This window comes from Dendrobates tinctorius, unplaced genomic scaffold (assembly GCF_039654945.1).
Source record: "Dendrobates tinctorius isolate UK_male_01 unplaced genomic scaffold, ASM3965494v1 ptg000060l, whole genome shotgun sequence".
Classification (NCBI taxonomy): Eukaryota; Metazoa; Chordata; class Amphibia; order Anura; family Dendrobatidae; genus Dendrobates; species Dendrobates tinctorius.
In genome coordinates this window covers 24,802,156-24,829,720 of record NW_027361728.1, presented here as the reverse complement: position 1 = coordinate 24,829,720, position 27,565 = coordinate 24,802,156, and the positions used below count along the sequence as shown (strand labels likewise).

Genomic DNA, 27,565 nt, shown 5'->3' with positions numbered 1-27,565 from the left:
ATGGAAAAGTTTGGGCACCCTTGGAGATTTGAGTGCTCAGATAACTTTGACCAAGGTTTCAGACCTTAATTAGCCTGTTAGGAAAGGCCAGGTGATGCAAATTTCCCAGCTTTATAAAAACCCAGCCAACAAATAAACCAACAAAAACATAGCCATGGGGTTTTCTAAGCAGCTGCGTAGCACACTGAAAATGGTGGAGGCCCACAAAACAGAAGGCGGCTATAAAAAAGATAGCAAAGCATTTAACTGGCAAAATGTAATTAAAAAATGGCAGTTAAAATGAACAGTGGAGGTCAAGATAACATCTGGAAGACTAAGCAAAATATCAGTGTTAGAGAGGCAAATCAGAACCCCAGCTTGACTGCAAAAGGCCTTCAGAAAGATTTAGCAGACTCTGGAGTTGTGGTACATTGTTCTACTGTTCAGAGACACCTGCACAACTATGGCCTTCATGGAAGAGTCACCAGAAGAAAACCTCTTCTGCGTCCACACCATAAAATTCAGCATCAGAAGTATGCAGAACGTCTAAACAAGTCCTGTGGACCGATTAGGATAAAATAGAACTCTTTGGCCACAATGATGAAAGTTATGTATGGACAAAATGGTACAGAATTTCAGGAAAAGAACATCTCACCAACCATTAGGCACGGGGGTAGATCAATCATGCTTTGGGGTGGTTTTGCAGCCAATAGCACTGGGAATATTTTACGGGTAGATAAAAAAATGGATTCAATTAAATTTCATCAAACTCTTGATGCAAACATCATTTGTAAAAAAGTTGAAAGAGTATGGCTTCTACAAATGGATAATGATCCTAAACACAACCACTAAAATCCACAATAGACTACCTCAAAAGGCGCAAGCTGAAGAAGTTACAATAGCCCTTACAGTCCTCTGATCTGGTCATCATTGAAAACCTGTGGGTAGACCTCAAAATAGCAGTGAATGCAAGATGACCCAGGAAGCTCACAGAACTGGAAGAATTTTCCAAGGAAGAATGGATGAAAATCCCTCAAACAAAAACTGAAAGACTCTTGGCTGGCCACAAAAAGCATTTTCAAGCTGTGATACTTGCAAAAGCGGGTACTGATAGGTACTAACAGTGCAGGGTGTCCAAACTTTTGCATGGGCCCATTTTTCTTTTTGGAATTTTTAAAATGTAGAAGATGAAAATATATATTTTTGCCTAAAATACAAAGTAAATGCGTCATCTTTAACATTAGGCCTTTTAGAGATCATTTCATCTCAAGTCTTTAATAAAAGTTTATGCTACACTATATAGGTTCAAAAATTGCATGAGTGCTTCTTTAAAGCCTTCTGCCACATATTCTGAAAGCGGCATAATGTAGACACAGACCCCGAATCCAGCATTGTGTCACTTACTGGGCTGTTTTCTGTAGTTTCGATAAATTCACAGTTTTATTGGCAGGAGTTTGTAAAGGACTCTGTATAGCTGTGCCTTCACCACTGGTAGTTTTCTGCCTATGCACAGTGTAAAGCTGCCTATCAGTGGTGTGGGCGGGGTTATACACAGCTAAGTATTCAGAGAACTGGTAGATCTGCAACAGATAAAACAGTGATTTTATCAAAACTGCAACAAGAAGCTCAGAAAGTGAGGCTTCACTGGAAACAGGGTCTCTGCCCCTGCATCATAAAGCTCTCAGATGAGGCAGCTAAAGCCTGGTAACTCTTTTAAAAGGAATCTGTCAGCAAGTTTTTTTCCTATCTCACCTGAGAGCAGCATGATATAGGGGAGACACTATGAATCAAACGATGTATCACTTAGTTTACTGGGTGCAGGCGTTCTGACACAGAGTTTTAAGATTTAGCAATGCAGCAGAGCTGAGAAAGCTAACTCTACCCACTCCGGGCTCCCTGTGTACATAGCTATAGATAGTGAGGTGCGTATCACGTAGAGGGTGCGGAGTCAGACCATGAGGCACGTGGTTCTGTAGTCCTGCAATGATAATCACAAGGTGATAAAACCTTGAGTCTAAATAAGCCCCAGCACACAGTGGGACATGTGACACATTGTTGAATTCTGTGTTTTAACCCCTACCTCATGCTGTCCTCAGATTACATAGCAAAATCATGCTAACAGATTTCCTTTTAAGACATGGTGATTTTTCATTTTTGCACTTTTGCTTCGTCATCCACTTCCCTCAAAAGCCATTTTTTTTTTTATTTTTCCATCCTCTTAGCCATTTGAGGGCTAGTTTTATGCAAATCAAATTGTAGTTTTGATTGACTTCATTTCTCTTACCATATAATGTACTAAAAATTAGAGAAAAATGTCAAGTGGGCTGAAATGGTGAAACAAAAGCAACCCCGCATCAATTGTTTTTACGGTGCTAATTGTGCAGTAAAAATTACCTGCAATATGATTCGCTAGGTCAATATGATTATTGCAAGTGACACTAAACCTATTAGGTTTATTTAAGTTTTAGTGGTATAAAGCATTCAGAAACCTGTAAAAGATGTTTTCTTTGTGTTGCCAGTTCATGAAACCTGTATCTTTTTTGATTTTTGCGAGATGAGATGTAGTTTTTATTTATGCTACTTTGGAGTACATATGTTTTGATTGCTTTTTACTTTAATCTACACTACGGTTCAAAAGTTTAGGGTCACTTAGAAATTTCCTTATTTTTGAAAGAAAAGCAGTTTTTTCCAATGAAGCTAACATTAATTGATTCAGAAATACACTCTATACATTGTTAATGAGGTAAATGACTATTCTAGCTTCAAACGTCTGGTTTGTAATGCAATATCTTCATAGGTCTATAGAGGCCCATTTCCACCAACCATCACTTCAGTATTCTTATGGTACTTTGTGTTTGCTAACTGTGTAAGAATGCTAATGGATGGTTAGAATACCCTTGAAAACCCTTGTGCAAGTAAGTTAGCACAGCTGAAAACAGTTTGGCTTATTAGAGAAGCTATAAACCTGACCTTCCTTTGAGCTAGTTGAGAATCTGGAGTATTACATTTGTTGGTTCCATTAAACTCTCAAAATGGCCAGAATAAAAGAACTTTCATGTGAAACTCGACAGTCTATTTCTTAGAAATGAAGGCTATTCCATGTGAGAAATTGCCAAGAAACTGAAGATTTCCTACAAAGGTGTGTACTACTCACTTCAGAGGAGAGCACAAACAGGCTCTAACCAGAGTAGAAAGAGAAGTGGGAGGCCCCACTGCACAACTGAGCAACAAGACAAGTACATCTGTAGTTTGAGAAATCGACGCCTCACAGGTCCTCAACTGGCAGCTTCATTAAATAGTACACGCAAAACGCTAGTGTCAATGTCTACAGTGAAGAGGTGACTCCGGGATGCTGGCATTTAGGGCAGAGTGGCAAAGAAACAGCCATATCGGAGACTGCCTAATAAAAGGAAAAGATTAATATAGGCAAAAGAACACAGACATTGGACAGAAGAAGATTGGAAAAAAGTGTTATGGATAAATGAATCCAAGTTTGAGATGTTTGGATCACACAGAAGAACATTTGTGAGACGCAGATAACTGAAAAAATGCTGGAAGAGTGCCTGACGCAATCTGTCAAGCATGGTGGTGGTAATGTGATGGTCTGGGGTTGCTTTGGTGCTGGTAAAGTGGGAGATTTGTAGAAGGTAAAAGGGATTTTGAATAAGGAAGGCTATCACTCCATTTTGCAACGCCATGCCGTACCCTGTGGACAGCGCTTTATTGGAGCTATTTTCACCCTACAACAGGACAATGACCCAAAGCAAACCTCCAAATTATGCAAGAACTATTTAGGGAAGAAGCAGGCAGCTGGTTTTCTATCTGTAATGGAGTGGACAGCGCAACCACCAGATCTCAACCCCATTGAGCTGTTGTGGGAGCAGCTTGACCGTATGGTACGCAAAAAGTTCCCATTAAGCCAAAACCAACTTATGGGAGGGGCTTCTGGAAGTATGGGGTGAAATTTCTCCAGATTGCCTCAGCAAATTAGCTGCTAGAATGCCAAAAGTCTGCAATGTTGTAATTGCTGCAAAGGGAGCATTCTTTGACAAAAGCAAAATTTGAAGGAGAAAATTATTATCTCAAATAAAAATCTTTTTTTCGAACCTTGTCAATGTCTGGACTAGATTTTAAATTCATTTGGCAAACTCATGTGATTAATAAAAGTATGAGTTTTCATGGAAAACACAAAATTGTCTGAGTGACCCCAAACTTTTGAACGGTAGTATATATTAGGAAGTGCAGCTATCGAAAATGGCAGATGTCATTTCAATTTGTTTTTCTTTTCACTATTTAACGTTCGATTAAAATATTTCTATTTTGATAGATTGGACATTTACAAACACAATGATACCAAATATGTTTATTATTTAAAATGATTTAATTTGCTTTTGAAGGGGAAAAAGGTCAATTAAACTTTTATATATTTTTTAAATTTGTTTTTTATGTTTTTTTCAGACATTTTCTGTATATTTCATTTATTATTTTAGTACCCTTAGGAGGATTTAAGCCTATGATCATTCAATCACTTATGCTCTGTACTTTAGCATAAATTATGTTCTCCTCTGTCTGAGCTTCATCAGAATGCCAAGATGGCAGTAATGGGCTTCATAGGGGAACGAAGATGGCAGCCATGGAGGCCTTCAGTAGGCATCCAGCTGACCTGGTAACCCGTCAGTTTTCTGCAATCCTGTCGATGGGAGCCAGTACGCATGCGTACAGGCAATCACTACATTTAAAAACTGCTGTTAGTGATTGGCATCGGCATCTAAACGGTTAAACAGCAGTTATCGGAGCTAGCTCTGGTTACTGCTGTTACAGGCAAATGCCGGGCAGTGCAACACAGCCAGCATTTACTTGGTATGGAGTGAAACTACCCCACTCATGAGTGACCAGTGACGAAAATGTATATCATAGGTCATCAATGGGTTTAAGGGTCAAGGAAACTGCAGCACAATCATGCCAAGCTGCAGTTGTGCAGGGGAAACAGAGCGCTTTATCCATTCCATTAACAGGATCAGTGATGGCTTGGCCCTGGATGTCTGCCGCCACCTGTGCACAAAGCACAAGAACGATATGTCCTCACTTATAAGTTCCAAGTAGGAAAATTGCAGGATGTGAAAACATCCATTTCATAACGCTACTGCACAAGTAATCTTATCGATGGAAGTCCTCCACACATCTTTTGAGCAACTATAGACCCTCCTCTTCCCAGGTTGCGATTAAAGTTTTATCCCTTCCACTCTTCATCCACACCTCTTTTATGCCCACTCTAAGTCACGTCTATGCCCCCTGAATGTGCATTTGGAAGGAGCATCTGGCATCAAGCACAAAAAACTACAGGAAGCCCCGCTTTCTGGGAGACCTCGGCAGCATGTGGAGGACTTGCCAGCTCTTCCACGTGGACTCCCCTTTGTACGTGGCATTCTGGGAGAGTTGGAGTATGTTGTGTAGAAGGGGAAGTAGACCAGAACAGAATTGTAACACATCTGCTACTCTACTTCTAAAGTTCTGGCCTTGTCACATTTAACCCTGCGACGATTGCAGTAGGAGAACAAAAAAATCAATTTTGACACAGGTACAATATGTCAAGAAATCCACATATCAAAAAGGAAAACAAAAAAGAGCCATCAGGCTAACAGGGTGGGTGCTGTGTCCCACAATGAGCGTCACAGAGAAAAGGATTTTACGGTGGGTACCACAAAAATCCCTATTTCTCCTTCTCATTGGGGGACACAGGACAGTGGGACGTCCCAAAGCAGTCCCTGGGTGGGAAACTGACCCAACGGATTAAGCCACAAGTACCAACTGTTTATTGGGGTGCTACCGCTGCCTGGAGAATCCTTATCACCAGACTCACATCTGCTGAAGTCTGAGTGTGGATATTGTAGTGCTTTGAAAATGTATGTAGACTAGACCAGGTTGCAGCCTTGCAAACCTGTTTTGCTGATGCCTGGTGCCAAAGGGCCCAAGAGGCACCCACCACCCATGTGGAATGTGCCCTGATCCCTGCTGGAACAGGTGTTCCACCTGAATCAATCAATCAATTAGCATAAAAGAAAACGCACGCCCATCCAACAACTATGTCATTAGAGACTGCTCCTAATCTGTGTCCCCTGATGAGCCCTGATATCTGGAGGGGGTGAAACGCGTAGGGACGATGCTAATGGGACTGGATTCAGATAAGTAACCTATTATGGTCTGAGCTGGGCATGCGTTTTCTTTTATGCTAATTGTGGACTTTCAGATTATGATATAGTATCCCCACATTCAATGGGGACTATGTGCCATTGAGAATGCTTAGATATTTATTGACTGAGTGGCTTTATACTTTGGGTTTATTTATTTCATGTGCAGTTTATTGCAAAAGCCCATTTTTTGACGGAAAGCTTTAGACTAGTAATCTTTCCAGGTAGTGGAACTCTTGGCCAATTAGTATTTTATATGGCCCAGTTTACGGGATAACTACTTGGCGAAGAATACCTCTGATTGAGGGTCAGTCTTTATGGGCACGTCTAAAATTGATATGTGCAATAAATAAGTAAGCCATTTTTGAACTCACAGTGTCCTATTTTTGGTAAAAGCATTGTCTTTTTCAAAAAATCCTCATTGTCCACTTAGTCTTCCTCTTTTTTGTTTGGGTGGTGATAGGTTTGTAGATTTTGTTTTGATCGCATCCCAACAGGATTTTTATATGATGAAATAAAATTACTGTTTTTATGTAATGGAGAGGGTACATTGTGCTAAATTTTCCTGTTGGGTTAGTATATATTGCTTTTGCGACCTATCCTAGGTGGTCTTAGTTAAATATTTGGTTCTATATACATTCAGTCTATTAAGGTAGGAGAATTTTTTAAAAATAAAATTTCATGGGTTTTCGTTATGGTAGTGGAACAGGTGTGCCCCTGACCCGGTAAGATTCCTGAATAGCTAAATGAATCCACCTGGCTATTGTCGACTTTGAGAAAGAGAATACCTTCCTGCGACCCTCGGGGGGCACAAACAGCATCTGTCTGGCGAAAACATGCTGTCCGTGACGCATACCTCCTGAGACCTCTCACTAGATGCAACGTATGAAGGGCCTTTTCCAAGCAGTGTACTGGTGCTGGCCAAAACGAGGGCAAGACGATATCCTCGTTAATGTGAAAAGAGGAAACGACCTTTGGCAGAAAAAGAGGGGATGGCCTGAGAACCACCTTATCCCGGTGAAAAATCAGAAACAGGGCTCAACAGGATAGGGCAGCTAAAGCCCCCGTCACACATAGCGATTTCGCTAGCGAGATTGCTGCTGAGTCACAAGTTTTGTGACGCAACAGTGATCTCACAAGCGAGATCGCTGTGTGTGACACTGACCAGCGACCGGTCCCCCTGCAGGTTATCGCTGATCGTCCTGGAATGGCCAGGACATTTCGCTGGTCTCCCGCTGGCCAGCACACATCACTGCGTGTGACAGGCGGGAGACCAGCGAGCAGGAACTGGTAACTAAGGTAAACGTCGGGTTTCTAAGCGGCGCGCAGCTCTTAGAAACCCAATGTGTACCTTAGTAACCAGCGCGCTGGTGCAGGGAGCTGGTAACCAAGGTACACATCGGGTTTCTAAGTACCGCGCGCTGCTTAGAAACCCGATGTGTACCTTGGTTACCAGCTCCCTGCACCAGCGCGCTGGTAACTAAGGTACACAGTGGGTAACTAAGCGACGTGCGTCGCTTATTACCCTCCTGTCGCTGGTGCTGATCGCTGGTGAAGCTACCTGTTTGGCAGCTCACCAGCGATCATGTAGCAACACACCAGCAATCCTGAGAAGGTCATATCGTTGTCGGGATCGATGGTGCGTCGCTATGTGTGACGGGGCCCTAACTCCGAAACCCTCCTGATTGACATTATAGCAACGAGAAAAAACACTTTCCAAATGAGGTACGTTAACGAAACATCCTGCAGTGGTTCAAAAGAGATTCCTGCAGAGAACTTAGGACCAGGTTAAGGTCCCAGGCATCCAAGGGAGCTCTATAGGAGGTACCATGTGGGAGACCCCTGAATGAAAGTCTTTACCTGCAGGTTGGAAGCAATCCTGCACTGAAATAGGACGGATAAGGCTGAGATCTGTCCTTTGTGGAAGCTCGATGCTAGATCAGAGTCCAGGCCGGCTTGTAGGAAGTCTAAAATGTTGGGAATGGAGAAAGTGAGGGGAGGACGACCGCGGTCTCTGCACCACGCAAAGACTTTCCAGGTGTGGTGATAGATACGCGCTGAGGCGGGCTTTCGGGCGCTAATCATTGTAGTAACCACATCCCGGGAAAACCCGGCTTGGGTCAAGATCCAGGACTCAATGGCCAGGCCATTAAACAAAGGGGCCCTGGGGGGCGTGGCTATGTAGCAGAGGAGTGAAGATGCATATTAGGAGAGCTCCTGGAATCCTGCCTTTATCTTGCTGTATGGACTCCTGTTACCGCGGCATACTTACCAGCTTCAGGACCCCCTAGACGCCGGGACATCTCTGGGCCCCTGCGGGAGAACGTGGAAGGACTTTGGTGATCCGGGAGCTGAAGAGGCCTGGGCGGGCGGCAGGGCCTGCATGAGACGGCAGCCATCTTCTAAGGCGCGCGCTCTAACAGAGGGAGACATGGCGCCAGCCCCCATCACTGCAGCGCTGCTCGGACGGTGAGCACACATCGTGAGGATCTGAGGGGGACGCGTGGTGAGTGCTCAGAAAAATTGGTCCCCGCGCTCCCCCACTGACAAGTCACTTAACCTGCCGGCGCCATTACTTTAGGGGCCCCTGGACCCCAACATCCCCCTCTGCTGCTGTCTCTACGGGTCCTGTAGATCTCTCTGGCCACATGTATTCCTGGTAATGACTCAGTACCTGTTATTATCGCCACAATTTACATGGCCCATCTGCTTTGAGCTGTTCTTGGGACATTAATATTGCATAATAGACCTGCTGTGTTTATAACTGGGAGTGAGAGATCACCAGAGCGTATAATTTCAGTCATCTTGCTGTGCCATATTGCTATTGATCATGAATCGCCCCAGGGGGTCAGGAGCAGCCGAAAAAATTAAACACAGGGCCCCTGAGTTCTGGTGGTAAATCGGACCTTGGGAAAGTAGGTCCGGACGATCCGATAGCCGCCAAGGGACTTCGGCAACTAGTTGCACTAGCTCTGCGTACCATGCCCGACAAGGCCAGTCTGGGGCGACCAGGATTACTGGGACCCCTTCTGACTTGATCTTCCTGATGACTTTCGGGGGAAACAAATAAGGCGCAACTGTTTCCACGACAGAACCAAGGCGTCCACGGCGATGGCTTCTGGATTCCGGAACCGAATTACAAACTCGGGCTCCTTGGCGTTTAACCTGGAGGCCATCAGATCCACATCTGTGGTTCCACAATGTTGACAAATTTGTCAGAAAACCTCGGGAAGGAGAGACCCCTCCCCGGACGCAAGACCCTGCCGGCTGAGAAAGTCTGCCGCCAAGTTCCTTACGCCTGGAATATGAACTGTCGAGATCACAGTGATTTTTCTCAGCCCAGCGGAGAATGTGTTCCACTTCGCGCATGGCCGCCCTTCTGCGGGTGCCCCCTTGGTGATTGGTGTAAGCCACGGCCATGGCATTGTCCGACTGAATCCAGACGGGGCGACCCACCAGGAGATAGTGAAAATGCCGTAAAGCCAGCCGAATGGCCCGAACTTCTAGGAGGTTTATTGGGAGGCGTGATTCTCAAAGCGAGCAGCGTCCTTGGGCTGTGTGGTGACGGAAAACAGCTCCACAGCCGAGGAGACTGGCGTCGGTATTGACCACCAGCCAATGGTCCGGTGGAAAGGACTTCCACTGAAGGAGGGAAGAACTCAACGTCCACCATCTGAGTGCCTGCCTGACCTGAGCGGACAGCCGGCATGGTCGGTCGAGAGAAAACGGGCTTCTGTCCCAAGTTGCCAAAAGGGCGTGCTGCAGGGGATGAAAGTGAAGCTGGACAAACGGAACTGCTTCCATTGCTCCCACCATTTTCCCCAGGACCCTCATGCAAAAAGGGATGCCACATGGAACTGGCTGACGGAGTGCCTGCACTCCCTAACGGAGGGCTAGGACCTTGTCCCGAGGGAGAATCACGAACCCTCGGGAGGTGTCGAAGATCATTCTTAAAAAGGAAATTTTTTGTGCTAGTACAGGGGATGATTTTTTCAAGTTTACCAGCCACACAAGGCGGGAAAACATATCCAGCATGATGTTGACGCATTCATCGCAAGCTCGAAAAGACGGTCCTTTGACCAGGAGGTCATCCAAATATGGCAAGACGACTATGCCCCAAGAATGCAGGATGGACATGACGGCCGCCATGACCTTTGTGAACACCATGGGGGTGGTGGCTAGCCCAAAAGGCTGGGCTGTGAACTGGTAATGTAGGCCAAGGACAGCAAAGTGTAAGAACCTTTGAGGGAAAAATGGGGATATGAAGGTAGGCGTCTTGGATGTCGATAGAGGCCAAAAATTCTCCCTTTTCCGTTCTCAAAAATGACGGAGCGAAGGGACTCCTTCCAAAAATGCCCGATTTTGACAAATCTGTTTAAGAGCTTTAGGTCCAGAATGGGCCTTACAGTTCCGTCATTCTTCGGGACAACAAACAGATTTGAATAAAACCCCTGGAATTTTTCGTTTTCCGGTACGGGAATGATAACTCCGTCGTGACGGAGTGACTCAATGGCTTTGAAGAAGGACCGAGCGAGTGCTTCCACTCTGGGAGGACGGGAGAGAAAAAAACGTTTGAGGGTGCTTGACAAATTCTATTTTGTACCCAGAGGACACCAGATCTCTGACCCAAGCATCGTGCACGACAGTGAGCCAGACATGGCGAAACCAGAGCAGGTGACCGCCTACTCTGCTGGTGTCGACCAGAAAATGCCTCGAGTCATTTGGATGAAAATCTGTGGGACCTTGATCCCTTAGATTTGGACTGGTGGGGACAGTTTTTCCCCAACGGATTGGATCTATATGAGATTTGACGATCTCTGTCCTAGGTGGAGCGACCTGAACAGGCAGGATTGGTCGATGTGGTCCGCCCAGGGTTTGCGAAAGGACCGAAAGCGTGCCTGCAGTTGGTGAGGAGTTGATCGCTTAACCTTTTGTTGGGGAAGAAGGTTACTCTCCCCCCCCCCGGTGGTGTCTGAGATGAGTTGATCTAGCTTCTCACCAAACATCCAGCCGCTCTGGTAAGGCAGAGAAGTTAGGGATTTCTTTGATGTTGCATCTGCTCACCAAGTCCTTAACCACAGAGCTCTTCTAATGGAAATGGCATTCGCGGCCGCAAGTGCCGCGCAATTCGCCGCGTCCAAGGATGCATTAATCAAGTAGTCTCCGGCCAAAGCGATCTGATTTGTGAGATCTACTAACTCAGGTGGAAGGTCAGTACCCTGCAGGGCTCTATTTAAAGACTCTGCCCAGAATACCATGGCCTTAGCCACCCATGTTGCAGCAAAGGAAGGGGAGAGAGCTGAACCCGAAGCTTCAAAAACTGAACGAGCAAGACTCTCTCTTAAACGGTCAGTGGGATCGTTGATAGAGGATCCGTTAGGTAAGGATAGCAGGGTTTTGGAAGCCAAGAGTGGCACAAGTGGATCTACTGGAGGGGATTCTGCCCATTTTTTGCGGAGATCAGAAGCAAACGGGTATCTTGCTTCAAGCGCCCACTGACCTGAGAAACGTTTGTCTGGCTGTTCCCTATGCCGCTGCACTATGTCCTCAAACTCTGGGTGAGTGCTGAAAACTCTGAGGCCATTTGACCCGTTTAAATGACACCTTGTGGCCTCTGGCCAGGGTGGATTCATCATCAATCTCCAGGGTTTGATTGACAGCTTCAATGAGACTATCAATTGTCTCCTGATAACCAGGCGCATCCAAATTGAGGGGCCCATATGAATCGTAATCAGAGTTCTGCTCGTTATCGTACACTGGTGAGGGTGAGCGAGAGAGGGAGCTTATGGATGCTGAGGCGCCGGATGGCCCGGGAGACGCCGTATGGGTTTGTTTCCCCTGCGTCTGTCTAGTGTGACAGCGGCCCCTGCAGGCCGACAGCTCCTATGAGGTGGAGGATCTTTCCAAGACAGGTGAGCCGCTGTCCCTACCCCTATTGGGGGTCTGAAGGGACTCGATTGCTCTAGTTAGTGATGCCATGGACTGCGACAGAGACAAAACCCATTCAGGGGGGCTAGGTACACTGGGCTCGGACGCAGAGGAGGGCTCCTGGGCACGTTCGGAATCTCAGGCTTTGCATAATTGTTTATTCTGCGCTTGCGGAAAAGCAGACCAACAGGAGGTACATATGGTGAATAACACCGTATGAGTCTTGGCCCTTCTGGACATGCTGTACCTCTTAGCTAATATGGACTGTCAATTGCTGGGGCAGGGACAGAGTATAGCTGTAAAAATGTCAGCACTGTCTCTGAAAAATGGAGCAGCATATAGTGCTGCAGCATTTACCCCGGTCCTTTGTCCCAGAGAGTCCTGGAGGGCTGCAGCAAGACCTGCGGCTTGTTCGGAGGCCAGGATTCAAAAGCGGCGCCACTCTGTTAAGCGCCGGTGGGTGGGAGGGGCCACGGCAAATGTACACGACTGGGGGAGGGACATCCGGTCTGCGGCCTTGTACAGGCTGAAACCGGGGCCTAAAGTTCAGGCACCGTCCAGAAGACACGGGGATTGCGCGCCGGAAGTGGTGTCAGTGCTGTGGCTGGAAGCTGATCCTGAGGATGAGGACGCCGGCCTCGCCGGGCCCTTGCCGCTGAAGAGGAACGCAGCGCTGCAGGAGCCTTCCCAAACCACCCTACGTCCCCATGCTCCCTCAAAGGAAAATCCGCCAGGTTAGAGGGGAGGAGGGCTGTTTAAAGGACGGTGCAGGCACCCTTAATCCGTCTTCCCCCTATGGGGGATGAGGTGTCGGACCGTCCGCCTCCTTCCATCATCGCAGTTTTCAGCATTGGTGATGCAGTGGGGGCCGCACGGACTATATTTATGCCTCTGTACAGCCTAGGGTTTCTCTACCTTAGGGTGGTCAGGGCTATGTTCGGAATAGTGTTCCACGTCACAGGAGAGGATACGTGGAGGCGACACTCCACGTGCTGGCCTGTTGTTGGTTTGGGGAAATCGGACCCTTTCAATAGGGTCCGTCGCACCTATCTCGTCTTCATGGTGGGAAAAGAAAAAAAAAAAAGAAAAAGAATGGTCTGAGAACCAGACTCGTGCCTCCTATGGACACTAAGCATGAACTGGTTCGCTTAGAGCCAGCGTGAGGGTGTATACTGCGGAGGAGCTAACTTTTTTGTGTTCCCTTAGTGGCAGCCCCCTAGTGGCAGTAGCATACACCCACGGGTCCTGTGTCCCCCAATGAGGCGAAGGAGAAACGTATTTCATTGTACAAAGCAATGTACATATCATTGGATGAAAAAAATGTCTTAGGCTGGTTTCACATTCGCGCTTTTTAAGCGCACGCACGGCCGGGGGTAGCTCCGCCCCCGAGCCGGCTCTCTGCCCGGCGTGCCCGCCCCTTCCTTGTAGCGCCGCCTCCTAGCGCACAGCGGCGCCTGCGATCGGCGCACCCTATCTTTAGCATAGGGTGCGCAGATCGTGCGCAGGCCGTGCGCTAGTTGCGCTTTGACCTGCGCTGCGCACTTTTGACGGTGCGCCGTGCGCGCCAAAATCAAACTTTTCGGATTTTGGCGCGCACGGCGCACCGTCAAAAGTGCGCAGCGCAGGGCAAAGCGCAACTAGCGCACGGCCTGCGCACGATCTGCGCACCCTATGCTAAAGATAGGGTGCGCCGATCGCAGGCGCCGCTGTGCGCTAGGAGGCGGCGCTACAAGGAAGGGGCGGGCACGCCGGGCAGAGAGCCGGCTCGGGGGCGGAGCTACCCCCGGCCGTGCGTGCGCTTAAAAAGCGCGAATGTGAAACCAGCCTTATTTAGCGATGGAAATTGTTAACCCCCAATTAGCCAAACATCATTTTTCAATGTGGAACTAGTGCAGATTTGTCACTTATGAGTATTTCAAATTTGCATCACATGTGAATTTACACTGCAGATTTCCTTTCGCCGTGCATGAACAAGTCTCCTTCTAAGACTTCATTCACAATGTTGTAAAGATGCAAATTTTCTGCCTGGATACCAGCTGTGCATATGTCCTATGTATATGTACCATTTGTTTAATTAAAGATATGTGAGCTCTTGAAAATATTACATTTATTAGTCATCAGGCTGCATTCACAGATTACTTCATCAGTTTGCAAATGATGGCTGTTAAAAAAGCACTTACACCCAGGTTCATCAAGAAGTTATCACCAGAATTTTGTCTGTAAATATCTCTGAAATGACGCAAAATGTTTGCGCAACTCAAAATCAGCAAAAACTTAACAAGCCATCTTTGGCAATATTAATGTGCCAACATTATGACCTGGTCTGCAGACAATCTAATTCAGTGGGTAAAACAAGGAGGCAGCACATTGGACATCAACGTCTTTCTGCCACAGTTCTGGGAATCGCCAGCCACTGTATTTGTGTGACCATAGTGGTAAAGACTAGTGATGAGAGCAAGTGCTCGTTACTCCAGTTCGCCTATGGTGCTCTGGTATGCACACAGGGGGCACGAGTGACATATTCAAGTCTCCGCGCCCTCACGTTTCGCTGCTGTTATGCAGCCACAAAACATCCGGGGCTTTCCTCACAAGCATGAGCAATCCCTGCATGTTTTCTGGCTGTCTAAAAGGCAACACATCCAGCCTAGAGGATACTATTAAAAAATAACTTTTAATTAAATCATAGCTTAAAAATCTATCAGAGCATCAAGAGCCCAAATCCAAACCTAACATCTACAACCAAGATACTACCAACCACAAAAAAGCATTCCCATCCTTTAGTAAGAATGCTAGGTAACGTATCTTACTACCATTGCTAGGACTAAATGAGTAAAGTGTCACAGTGCAATAAAGTGAATGAAAAAGAAAGAAACACCGTGGATCTCACCCAACGGAAGTGCGGACTCTTCTCCGGGTCACATCCATATGGGTAGAAGTATACCTCACTCTGCTCTGTCGTGCCCTTTGCATTTGCTCCTGCCCTAACAAGGGCAGTACCCAAGTGGAGCTATTATCCCAAAAAGAAGTTCTCTCCCGACGCGTTTCTTTTGTCCGTTAGGAGAAGTCAGGGGAGTGTACTTGCTATTGGGAGGCACCAGCATGCAGACACCTTGGATTTGGGCTCTTGCTCCTCTGCTGAATTTTTTAAGCTATGATTTAATTAAAAGTTAATTTTTAATAGTATCCTCTAGGCTGGATGTGTCAATAATACTGAGGTGCCCTGTTAAAGACAGAAAGAAGGGCCTTTAATGCTTAATATTGTCTAACAGGAAAGCTGGAGTAACGAGCACCTGCGCTCATCACTAGTAAAGCTATATGATAGATGGCTTATGACACTTATAGTTTTTCCCTACTCTAATAGGAATATGTATAATGCCCAATGCAATTTTTACTTCATAAAGTGATGGAAAATATAAAAGAAATTTGTTTTTATGGGACAGTTTTATTTATACCTACATAAAAGCATTAGCTGGTGTCTCGGCCAGACGCAATCTCTTGGCATGGTTCTTTCCTTGGTAGTGTGCTTGAGCAACGACTGGGGAGCTGAATGAAGCGTCGCAGAGCTTGCAGTAGTCATCTTCAGTAGCAAGAATCACTCGCCCCCCACTTTTTGGGGCTGTCACCTGCATGGATTAAACACATCACTTTCATTTTTGAGCTAAATAATCAAAAACAATGAACATACAATTTATCTCGATACATAGGGGGATGTCTCACATCCAATCTTCAGGAGCACACGGCTTCCCTGCCTCCAGGCTTCCTGCTAGATGGGGAGTGGTGTGCTCCTGATGACTGCTGGTGGCATGGTCGTGCCCATGGTCCGATCTGCAAGGAGAAGCAGTTTTACATCTACAGTATTAGAGAAGGTCAGAGGCACCGAAGCCGGCAGGATCCTGTGATCCAGCCAACTTCAGAGCCACACTTACAAACTCTACAACGAAAAGCTCATAAGTGCTATGCCCCTTGCCTAGGAGACTGACCACTGCTGATAGACAGCAGAGGTGACCGGCAATCTAGGCAATGGTAAAATATACAATTACGATTTTGACAACAGAGAGAATTTTAATAAGAGGTCAATTGCAAAGCTGTTTGTTTTTACAACCACGTTGCAATTTTACCCATTTATTATGATAAGGAAACCCCTTTAACTGATTATTAACAGTGTCTACATTTAATAGAACAAAGTTTTTACATTTCAATCTGCAGAAAAACTTTTGGTTAGAACTATTCCCAGGGTCTGATAATTACAACGATAGCCGTTAATGGTCTACAATCTACATCACTGTAGTCTGCTGCCAGTATAAAACACATTACATTAGGAGAGCCGCAAGATAATGATTAGTAGGTGCCTTTGTATCAACTAAATGGCACCCAAAGGGCAAATTCAGGGACCAATTTGCATCTACTGCATATAAAGGTGGCCATAGGCATTATAGACCTGCTGGCTGAGAGTTGTCCTGCTGGCGGTTATCACTCTCAGTCTCCCCATAAACATGCATGTTCATCCGCACAGAATGTGTACGTTCAGTCCAAAAGAGAAGTGAAGGGGAGAGAATACATTACGTCTCCAGTGCCGTTTCCGTCAAGGAGGAGAAATAAAATAATTATCTGAAAAACTTCAGAAAGGATGCCATAATGGATAATACACATACGGCACATTAAGAACCAGTCAACATAATGGCATTTCTGAGCGTTGCATTAGTACATGTATATGGTGTATATAGTATATATTGATGTATTTAGTATATCTTCCTCTCCAATAAAGATTCTTTGCATTGTACTTAATGAATGCATTACAGCTTTCAACTGAGCTTTATTATGGCATGGTCCCTCCTAATAAAAGGCTCTGTTCGGCTGACAGGCTTTATTTTATTCTCCCTATAAAAAAAAGTTGTTTTTATATATATTATATACACACACACACACACAGATACGAAAAGTATTCAGACCCCTTTAAATTTTTCGATCTTTGTGTTATTGCAGCCATTTGGTAAATTCAAAAGTTCATTTTTTTTCTCATTAATGTACACTCTGCACCCCATCTTGACTGAAAAAAAATACATAGAAATTTTTGCAAATTTATTAAAAAAGAAAAAATGAAATATCACATGGCCATAAGTATTCAGACACTTTGCTCAGTATTGAGAAGAAGCACCCTTTTGAGCTAGTAAACAATGAGTCTTCTTGGGAATGATGCAACAAATTTTTCACACCTGGACTTGGGGATCCTCTGCCATTCTTCCTTGCAGATCCTCTCCAGTTCCATCAGGTTGGATGGTGAATGTTGGTGGACAGCCATTTTCAGGTCTCTCCAGAGATGCACAATTGGGTTTAGGTCAGGGCTCTGGCTGGGCCAGTCAAGAATGGTCACAGAGTTGTTCTGAAGCCACTATCTTCTATCTTCGTCTCATCAGACCAGAGAATCTTATTTCTCATAGTCTGGGAGTCCTTCATGTGTTTTTTAGCAAACTCTATGCAGGCTTTCAAATGTCTAGAATTGAGGAGAGGCTTCTGTCGGGCCACTCTGTCATAAAGGCCAGACTGGTGGAGGGCTGCAGTGATAGTTGACTTTGTGGAACTTTCTCCCATCTCCCTACTGCATCTGTAGAGCTCAGCCACAGTGATCTTGGAATACTTCTTTACCTCTCTCACCAATGCTCTTCTCACATGATTGCTCAGTTTGGCTGGACGGTCAGGTCTAGGAAGACTTCTGGTGGTCCCAATCTTCTTCCATTTAAGGATTATGGAGGCCACTGTGCTCTTAGGAACCTTGTGTACTGCAGAAATTCTTTTGTAACCTTGGCCAGATGTGTGCCTTGCCACAATTCTGTCTCTGAGCTCCTTGGCCAGTTCCTTTGACCTCATGATTCTCATTTGGCCTGACATGCACCGTGAGCTGTGAGGTCTTATATACACAGGTGTGTGCCTTTACAAATCAAGTCCTATCAGATTAATTAAATACATTTGGACTCCAATGAAGGAGTAGAACCATCTCAAGGAGGATCACAAGGAAATGGAAAGCATGCGACTAAAATATGAGTGCCTGAGCAAAGGGCCTGAATACGTAGGACCATGTGATACAGTGGGGAAAAAAACTATTTAATCAGCCACCAATTGTGCAAGTTCTCACACTTAAACAGATGAGAGAGGCCTGTAATTGATATAATAGGTAGACCGCAACCATGAGAGTCAAAATGAAAAAACAAATCCAGAAAATCACCTTGTCTGATTTGGCAACATTTATTTTTAAAATTATGGTAGGAAATAAGTATTTGGTCACCTAAAAACATGTAAGATTCCTGGCTCTCACAGACCTGCAACAACTTCTTTAAGAGGCTCCTCTGTCCTCCACTCATTACCTATAGTAATGGAACCTGTTTGAACTTGTTATCAGTATAAAATACACATGTCCACAACCTCAAACAGTCACACTCCAAACTCCACTATGGTGAAGACCAAAGAGCTGTCGAAGGACACCAGAAACAAAATTGTAGGTGACCAAATACTTATTTCCCACCATAATTTGCAAAATATATCTTGCCAAATCAGACAAGGTGATGTTCTGGATCTGTTCTCATTTTGACTCTCATAGTTGTTGTCTACCTATGATGTCAGTTACAGGCCTCTCTCATCTTTTTAAGTGGGAGAACCTGCACAATTGGTGTCTGACTAAATACTTTTTTTCTCCCACTGAATTTCAGTTTTTCTTTAATAAATTTGCAAAAATTTCTACATTTGTTTTTTTTTCAGTCAAGCTGGGATGCAGAATGTACATTAATGAGAGAAAAAATGAACTTTTGCTTTCGTGAATTTACCAAATGACTGCAATGAAACAAAGAGTGAAAAATTTAAAGGGGTCTGAATATTTTCCGTACCCGCTATATATATATATTTGTATATTATATCTCTATATATAACACTGAATGTATGTATGTATGTGTTTATTACCAACCAATCACGAAGCATTTTTCATTTCACCAGAGCTGTCCAAAAGAAGCTGAGCTATGATTGGTTGCTATGAGCAACAGTTTTCCTTGCAACCAATCACTAAGCATCTCTCATTTCACCAGAGCTGGTTAAAAGAAGCTGAGCTGTGATTGGTTGCTATGAGCAAGTTTTCCCACTTGACAACACCTCAGCAGACACCGACATGGTGGGAGAAATCTAGCATCCCTGGGAACATAAGCTCCCAGCCATTGTCTGTCCCCCAGATAGGAGCACAGAGCACATAACAAAAATAAATCCCCCCCTCCTTGCCCATATCCCCATCACACATCCTCCATCACATAGGCACATCTTCCCTCTTAAATGGATGTTCGGTATGGAAGGGCAAATCCATCCAGCGCCTTGGTTTTGACCCCAGGCCTCTCTTAAAGGGATCCCCGATATGGAAGTTAGGACTGTTCCACTCAGCTCTGTGGTTCTGACCGCAGGGTCTCTTAAAGGGATCATTGGTATGCAAGTTAGGGCAAATCCACTCAGCGTTTTTGTACTGACCCCTGGCCTTTCATAAAGGGATCTCCGGTATGAAAGGCAGGGCAAATCCATCCAGTGCTTTGGTTCTGACCCCATGCCTCTCTTATAGGGATCCCCGGTATGGAAGTCAGGGCAATTGCCTTCAAATGCTCTAGTACTGACCCCAGGCTCTCTTAAAGGGATCTCCTGTACAGAAGTTAGGGCAAATCCCTCAGCGCTCCGATTCTCACCCCAGGCTTCTATAAAAGGGATCATTGGTATGCAAGTCAGGGCAAATCCACTCAGCGCTCTGGTTCTGATCCCAGGCTTTCTTAAAGGGATCTCCGGTATAGAAGTTAGGGTAAATCCCTCAGCGCTCTGATTCTCACCCCAGGCTTCTATAAAAGGGATCATTGGTATGGAAGTCAGGGCAAATCCACTCAGCGCTCTGGTTCTGACCCCAGGCCTCTCTTAAAGGGATCCCCAGTATGGAAGTTAGGACCGTTCCACTCAGTACTCTGGTTCTGACCCCAGGCTGACGGGATGATGTGGGATATTAGGGGTAGTAGTCCTGTGGCTCTGGCTGACGGCATGATGTGGGATATTAGGGGGAGTAGTCCGGTGGCTCTGGCTGATGGAATAATGTGCGATATTAGGGGTAGTAGTCCGATGGCTCTGACGGGATGATGTGGGATATTAGGGGTAGTAGTCCGGTGGCTGTGACGGGATGATGTGGGATATTAGTGGTAGTTGTCCGGTGGCTCTGGATGACGGGATGATGTTGGATATTAGGGGTAGTAGTCAGGTGGCTTTGACGGGATGACGTGGGATATTCGGGATAGTAGTCCGGTAGCTCTGGCTGACGGGATTATGTGGGATCAGGCTCGGTGTGGCCTGGCGAGGTACCGAGTAAATGCACGGTGGGCCCCGAGGGTCCTTTAAAAATGCTGCCCCTTTAAGTGCGTGGGCCCTTTAAAAGAGTGTCCCATGATTTGAAGGGACGCGCGCGTGCACATACCATAGCGCGAGGCGGCGCGGGCCCAGCATACCCCCGTCTGAGGCGCTGACGCGGCGTCGGGCGATCCCCTTGCTGGCTCTGGGTCTCTCTGATGACTCACCCAGCCCCATGACCTTGCCACGTGACGTCAGCGCTGTTCTTGATGGGCGGTGAAACGCCCCGCGCTCTGCTTTCCGGCTCTGTAGCTGGCTGACTAATAGTATAGCAGCCAGCGTGTGAGAGAAGAGGACGCCGCTGAGATCCGCTCTCCCTGCTGCTGCTCCCGCTCCTACTCTGCTCTGGTCCGGTGAGTAGAGTCTAGAGTGAGTGGGTGACAGGTGGTCTGTGTCCCTGAAGAGGAGGGGAAGCAAAGTCTCCATGGTAGAGGCCAGAGGGGTCCGGAGGAGGAAGAGGAGGGAAGAGGGGTCTGGAGGAGAAAGAGGATGCCAGAGGGGTCCGGAGGAGGAAGAGGAGGCCAGAGGAGGAAGAGGAGGCCAGAGGGGTCCAGAGGAGGAAGAGGAGGCCAGAGGGGTCCAGAGGAGGAAGAGGAGGCCAGAGGGGTCCAGAGGAGGAAGAGGAGGCCAGAGGGGTCCAGAGGAGGAAGAGGAGGCCAGAGGGGTCCAGAGGAGGAAGAGGAGGGAAGAGGAAGAGGAGGCCAGAGGGGTACAGAGGAGGAAGAGGAAGCCAGAGGAGGAAGAGGAGGCCAGAGGGGTCTGGAGCAGGAAGAGGAGGGAAGAGGGGTCCGGAGGAGGAAGAGGAGGCCAGAGGGGTAAAGAGGAGGGAAGAAGGGTCCGGATGAGGCCAGAGGGGTCCGGAAGAGGAAGAGGAGGCCAGAGGGGTCCAGAGGAGGAAGAGGAGGAAAAGGAGGCCAGAGGGGTCTGGAGGAGGAAGAGGAGGGAAGAAGAGGAGGCCAGAGGGGTACAGAGGAGGAAGAGGAGGCCAGAGGAGAAAGAGGAGGCCAGAGGGGTCTGGAGCAGGAAGAGGAGGGAAGAGGGGTCAGGAGGAGGAAGAGGAGGCCAGAGGGGTCAGGAGGAGGGAAGAGGGGTCTGGAGAAGTAAGAGGAGGCCAGAGAGGTCCGGAGGAGGAAGAGAAGGGAAGAGGGGTCCAGAGGAGGAAGAGGCCTGTGATGTATATCATGTGGGGCTGTGCTGTATACCATGGTATTGTATACCATGTGCTGCTTTGCTGTATACCATGTGATGCTGTGCTTTATATCATGTGGGCCTGTGCTTTATACCATGTGGGGCTATGCTGTATACCATGGGGCTGTGCTGTATACCAATGGGGGGCTGTGCTGTATACCAATGGGGGGCTGTGCTGTAAACCATGTGATGATGTGATATATACCATGTGGGGCTGTGCTTTATACCATGTGGGGCTGTGCTGTATACTAATGGGGGGCTGTGCTGTATACCAATGGGGGGCTGTGCTGTATACCAATGGGGGGATGTGCTGTATACCAATGGGGGGCTGTGCTGTGTACCATGTGGGCCTGTGCTTTATACCATGTGGGGCAGTGCTTAATACCATGTGGGCCGTGCTGTATACCATGGCGCTGTGCTGTATACCAATGAGGGGCTGTGCTGTATACCAATGGGGGGCTGTGCTGTATACCAATGGGGGGCTGTGCTGTATGACATGGTGCTGTGCTATATACCATGTGGGGCTTTGCTATATACCATGTGGAGCTGTGTTATATACTATGAGGCTGTGTTATATACCATGGGGGGTACATTATACATTATATTCTATGGGGGAGGCTGTGTTATATAATATCGGGGGCTACATTATATTCTATGGGGAGGTGGGCTGTATTCTATTCTATTCGGGGCTACATTATATTCTATGGGGGGCTGTATTATCTTTACTATATTCTATGGTGGTGATCGCATCATTCTATGAAGGGGCTACCTTATACTATATGAGGAGGCTGCATTGTATTCTATGGGGGCTGCATTATATTTTATGGGGGGCTAGATTATATTGTAGGGGGGCTTTATTATACTTCATGAGGAGGCTACATTATATTCTATTGGGGCTGCATTATACTATATGAGGAGGGCTACATTGTATTCTATGGAGGGGCTACATTACACTATATAAGGGGCTGCCATATATTCTATGGAGGGGCTGCATTATACTATATGAGGGGGGCTGCATTATATTCTATGCAGGGTTGCATTGTATTCTGTGGGGTGGCTACATTATGCTCTAAGGGGTGGCTGCATTATACTATAAGAGGGGGGCTGCATTATATTCTATGGGGGTTACATTATATTGTATGGCAGGGCCGCATTATACTCTGTGGGGTGGCTGCATTATGTTATATGTGGGCTGCATTATACTGTATCGAGGACTATGGGGAATACATTACACTATATGAAGAACTATGGGGTGCATTATACTATGGGAAGTGAATTGTACTACATGGATGACTGGCGGTCTATTATACTATATGGAACACTATGAGGAGTGTATTAAACTATATGGAGGACTGAGCAGTGTATTTTACTATATGGAGGACTATGGGGCAGAATATATTATATGGAGGACTATGGGGGACATTATATGGAAACTGTAGATGTGCTGCTGATAACATGATACTGTATGGGGACAGATTAATCCATTAGTGATTGTTCTGTCCCCATCATTCTTTCTCAGACGGTGGAAAGAGGCCGGGAAACAAGTGTTGAACGACTTCAATATTGTCGATCACACTGATACAGCGTCCTGAACTCAGCGCATGTAACTACAACCGAAATGCTTCTGTGTGATGTGCAATATGTTATCATTTGGGGCCCCATTTTAAAATTGGCCTAGGGCCCCACTTTGCCTAAACCTGGCGGTTTTAGGAAGTTTCGTCCCCAGCAGTTCGCCCCCAGCAATTTGCCCCCAGCAGTTCGCCCCAGGTACATTTCGCCCCCGCACATTTCACCCCCAGCAGTTCGCCCCCGGATTTTTCGCCCCCAGCAGTTTGCCCCTGGGTGTTTCACCCCCCAGCAGTTCGCCCCTGGATGTTTCGCCCCTGGATTTTTCGCCCCTGGATTTTTCGCCCCAGCAGTTCGCCCCCGGATATTTCGCAATATAGGCAAAACATGGCAAAACAGGGTACACATCCGGGGGTGAACTGCTGGGGTGAAGAATCCGGGGGTGAACTGCCCGGGGTTAAAAATCTGGGGGCGAAATATCCAGGGGTGAACTGCTGGGGGCGAAAAATCCAGGGGCGAAACATCCGGGGGCGAACTGCTGGGGGCAAACTGCTGGGGGCGAAACATCCAAATCCCAAATCTGGCCCTGGTCATACACATGACATGATGCAGCATCACAGATCACAATCTCTGCCAGTGCCTCCTAGATAAGATACAGACGCACCACACTCTTATATGGCCTAAAATGTCATGAGGCCAGTATACCGACCGTACAGACCGCACTATCATCCTCCTGTATGCCGTACATAGGCAGAGAGTGCAGTCTGTACAGAGGCCGACACTCAGTATGTCTTATAGGGGGCCTAATAGGAGGCCAACAGTCTGTAAGTCTTATAGGGGGCCTAATAGGAGGCCAACACTCAGTATGTCTTATAGGGGGCCTAACAGGAGGCCGACACTCAGTATGTTTTATAGGGGCCTAATAGGAGGCCGATAGTCTGTATGTCTTATAGGGGGCCTAATAGGAGACTAACAGTCTGCATGTCTCATAGGAGGCTTAATAGGAGGCTGACAGTCTGTATGTCTTATAGGGGGCCTAATAGGAGGACGACACTGTCTTATAGTGGGCGTAATAGGAGGCCGATAGTCTGCATGTCATATACGATGCCAATATGCCGTACATACCGCAATATCGGCATCCTATATACTGTACATACCACACTCTCAGCCTCTTATAGAAAGTATCTGTTATAGGAGACCGAGAGTGCGGTCTGTATGTGATATAGGATGCCAAGAGTACAGTGTGCACGATATATAGGAGGCTGAGAGCGTTCTCTTTTGCACACTGTACAGCTTGCTAAATGGCACACGTTTTAGTGGGAGAGGCCAAAAAATGAACACGTAATAAAACCATTTATGGTAGCCATGGGGTGGGCCCCTAGAGTCAATTCCCCTGGTGGGCCCTAGGCACCCCAGTCCGACCCTGTGTGGGATATTATAGTGACTGTGGCTATGCGGAGTGAGCGGGGCTCGACACTCAGCTTTATATATACAGTCATATGTTAAAGTTTGGGCACCCCTATTAATGTTAACCTTTTTTCTTTATAACAATTTTGGTTTTTGCAACAGCTATTTCAGTTTCATATCTATAATAATAAATGCCCTAAGCAGCTTCCGGTTGTAACAACTTCCGTCCAGTTGTAACCGGTGACGTCACCGCACACCTCTTTCCATGTTAACCCTCAACACACACACTCCTCTCACCTTTCACCATCTCCACTCACTCTTTCACTCCACATATGACCCCTTCTCTCACTCCGTCTCTCATACTCACGCCATCATCGCCGCTGATCCACGATCCCCGACATCATCTTCCGTCGGCGCCATCCTGGATCCAGACGTCCTCCACGCCGGCGACATGTTCTTGCGGCGACGCCATTTTGGATCGGCGAAATCCCGCGATAGTCAAGATGGCGTCGCCGCAAGAACATGTCGCCGGCGTGGAGGACGTCGGGATCCAAAATGGCGTCGGCAAAATCTCGCGAGATTTCGCCGACGCCATTTTGGATCCCGACAGCATCCACGCCGGCGACATGTTCCTGCGGCGACGCCATTTTGGATCGGCGAAATCCCGCGATACTCAAGATGGCGTCGCCGCAAGAACATGTCGCCGGTGAGGACGACGTCGGGATCCAAAATGGCGTCGGCGAAAACTCGCGAGATTTCGCCGACGCCATTTTGGATCCCGACGTCGTCCACGCCGGCGACATGTTCTTCCGGCGACGCCATCTTTAGTATCGCGGGATTTCACGATACTCAAGATGGCGTCGCCGCAAGAACATGTCGTCGGCGTGGACAACGTCTGGATCCAGGATGGTGCCGGCGGAAGATGATGTCGGGGATCGTGGAGCAGCGGCGATGACAGCGTGAGTATGAGAGATGGAGTGAGAGAAGGGGTCGTATGTGGAGTGAAAGAGTGAGTGGAGATGGTGAAAGGTGAGAGGAGTGTGTGTTGAGGAGTGTGTGTGTTGAGGGTTAACATGGCAAGAGGTGTGATGCTATCGCATCCTCCCGATGCGATAGCATCGGGCCATAATCTAGTATCTAATAACTGATGTTTATATGGTTATATTTCTGGATTCAAATGAGGTTTATTGTACTAACAGAAAATGTGCAATCTGCATTTTAACAAAATTAACAAAATATATATATATATACATACACACACAAACAAAATGGAGTCAGTGTCTACTTTGTAAGTATATGTCATATTCTAGGAGTTAACAATGTCAAATATAATGAAATGTATGGTCACTGGCCACAGAACAAGCAATGAAGTGATCCGATCCTCAATATCAGGAGCTATAGGAGAGGTATCTGCTACATATATTGGGTATTAGAAATGATATAAGAATTCATTCTATATTATTACTTCATGCAGGACCTTATCCATCTGGCCTGCTTGTACACCAATGCAGTAAGCTGTAAGAGGGCAAGGGTTTTGTGTCAACCCCATGCAGCTGGAGTATGCAGAAGGGTGTTGTTCTAACGCAGAGCTAAACTCTAGGCGCCCTCCAGTGGACACTGCTCGATACAACTTCTCCGCATTTGATCAGCATAATAATAAAATTCTCTCTTCAAAAAAGGCAGCGAATCTCTACAGATTTGTGTAAAATGGTATGATATCGATTACTTTATTTATAAAAAAAAAAAAAATGGCTAGGAGGAAGCTGCACTTAAATGGTCAGACATGTATGCAACTTGCAGAAAATATTGTAGAGTATAAGGCTACTTTCACACATCAGGTTTTCGGCGTCAGGCGCGATCCGGCGTCGTGCCGGAATGCCGGATCCGTTTTTTTTTGTAAAACCTGATGTGCCGGATCCGGTTTTCTGCCGGATCCGTCTTGTTCTTGACAGACAAAACCGGATCCGTCTCATCCGGTTCATCCGTTTTTCTATCCGTTTTTCGACGGATTACGCCGGATCCGGTTTTTAAAATTGACCCTTGTGGCCTTCCGAACGGGATTGGCTACTGGAAAACTATATATAGCATGTTCCTACAGCCCTTCTTTGACAGGTTGTAGAGAAGAAAGTGCAGGTTGGAGAGAAGAGCAAGTTACTGGCGAAGATGGATGTTGTCATTGGAAATATTACCACTAGAAGTTCTGTGACGGTTTCAGTAATGAGGGACAATTTTGCACTATACTTTATGTCACCTCAAGGCAGAGTACACTGGCAGGATGACAGAGTGTGAAAGATTTGTGCCCTAACCAAACTTGTGTACCTTCTGGACCAACAGTATATACCTTTGCCAACCAAAGTTGGCTATCTTGTCATGGTCTTACTATTTTTAGCTTTAGGCCACAGGTGTGTACCTGGTTGTGTTTTATGCAAAGTATTTCACCTTTTAACAAAAGTTGTGTACATTGTTAGGAAATCACCAACAATAAACACAACTTTTTAGGTGAAATACTTTGCTTCAAACACAACCAGGAACACAACTGTGGCAAAAAGCTAAAATTTACCCACAGTTATATACCTGGTTTTGAATACCTTTTTACCTTTTAAATACCCTGTATTTAACCGCAGAAAGAAATGACAGACAACCAGTGTAAACAATAATTTAACTTTTATTTAAAATATTTTTTTTTGTGTAAACTGTTTTTAAAGTTAAAAAAACTTTTTTAATAAAGGTTTGAAACCAACCAAATGGGCATTTTTATTACAAAAAAAACATTATAACTCGGTGTAGTGTGGGGTGGAAATACTGCTGGAGGGGCTGCGGGACACTTCGACAATGGGAGTGTGGAGAGAGGACTGGGATCGTGGTGGGGAAGGAACAGTTAGAGGTGATGGTGTGGAAAAAGC

At 46.4% G+C, this 27,565-nt stretch overlaps 1 protein-coding gene across 3 annotated transcripts in view; it reads right to left on the bottom strand.

Moving 5' to 3' along the window:
* ZMAT3 (zinc finger matrin-type 3) overlaps positions 1 to 27,565 on the bottom strand; it is a 112,540-nt gene that overhangs the window by 34,413 nt on the left and 50,562 nt on the right. For all 3 annotated transcript variants that reach the window (XM_073578808.1, XM_073578807.1, XM_073578806.1), the window contains one exon: positions 15,552 to 15,718. In XM_073578808.1, coding sequence (XP_073434909.1) covers positions 15,552 to 15,718 — 167 coding nt within the window. The remainder of the gene's footprint in view (positions 1 to 15,551; positions 15,719 to 27,565) is intronic.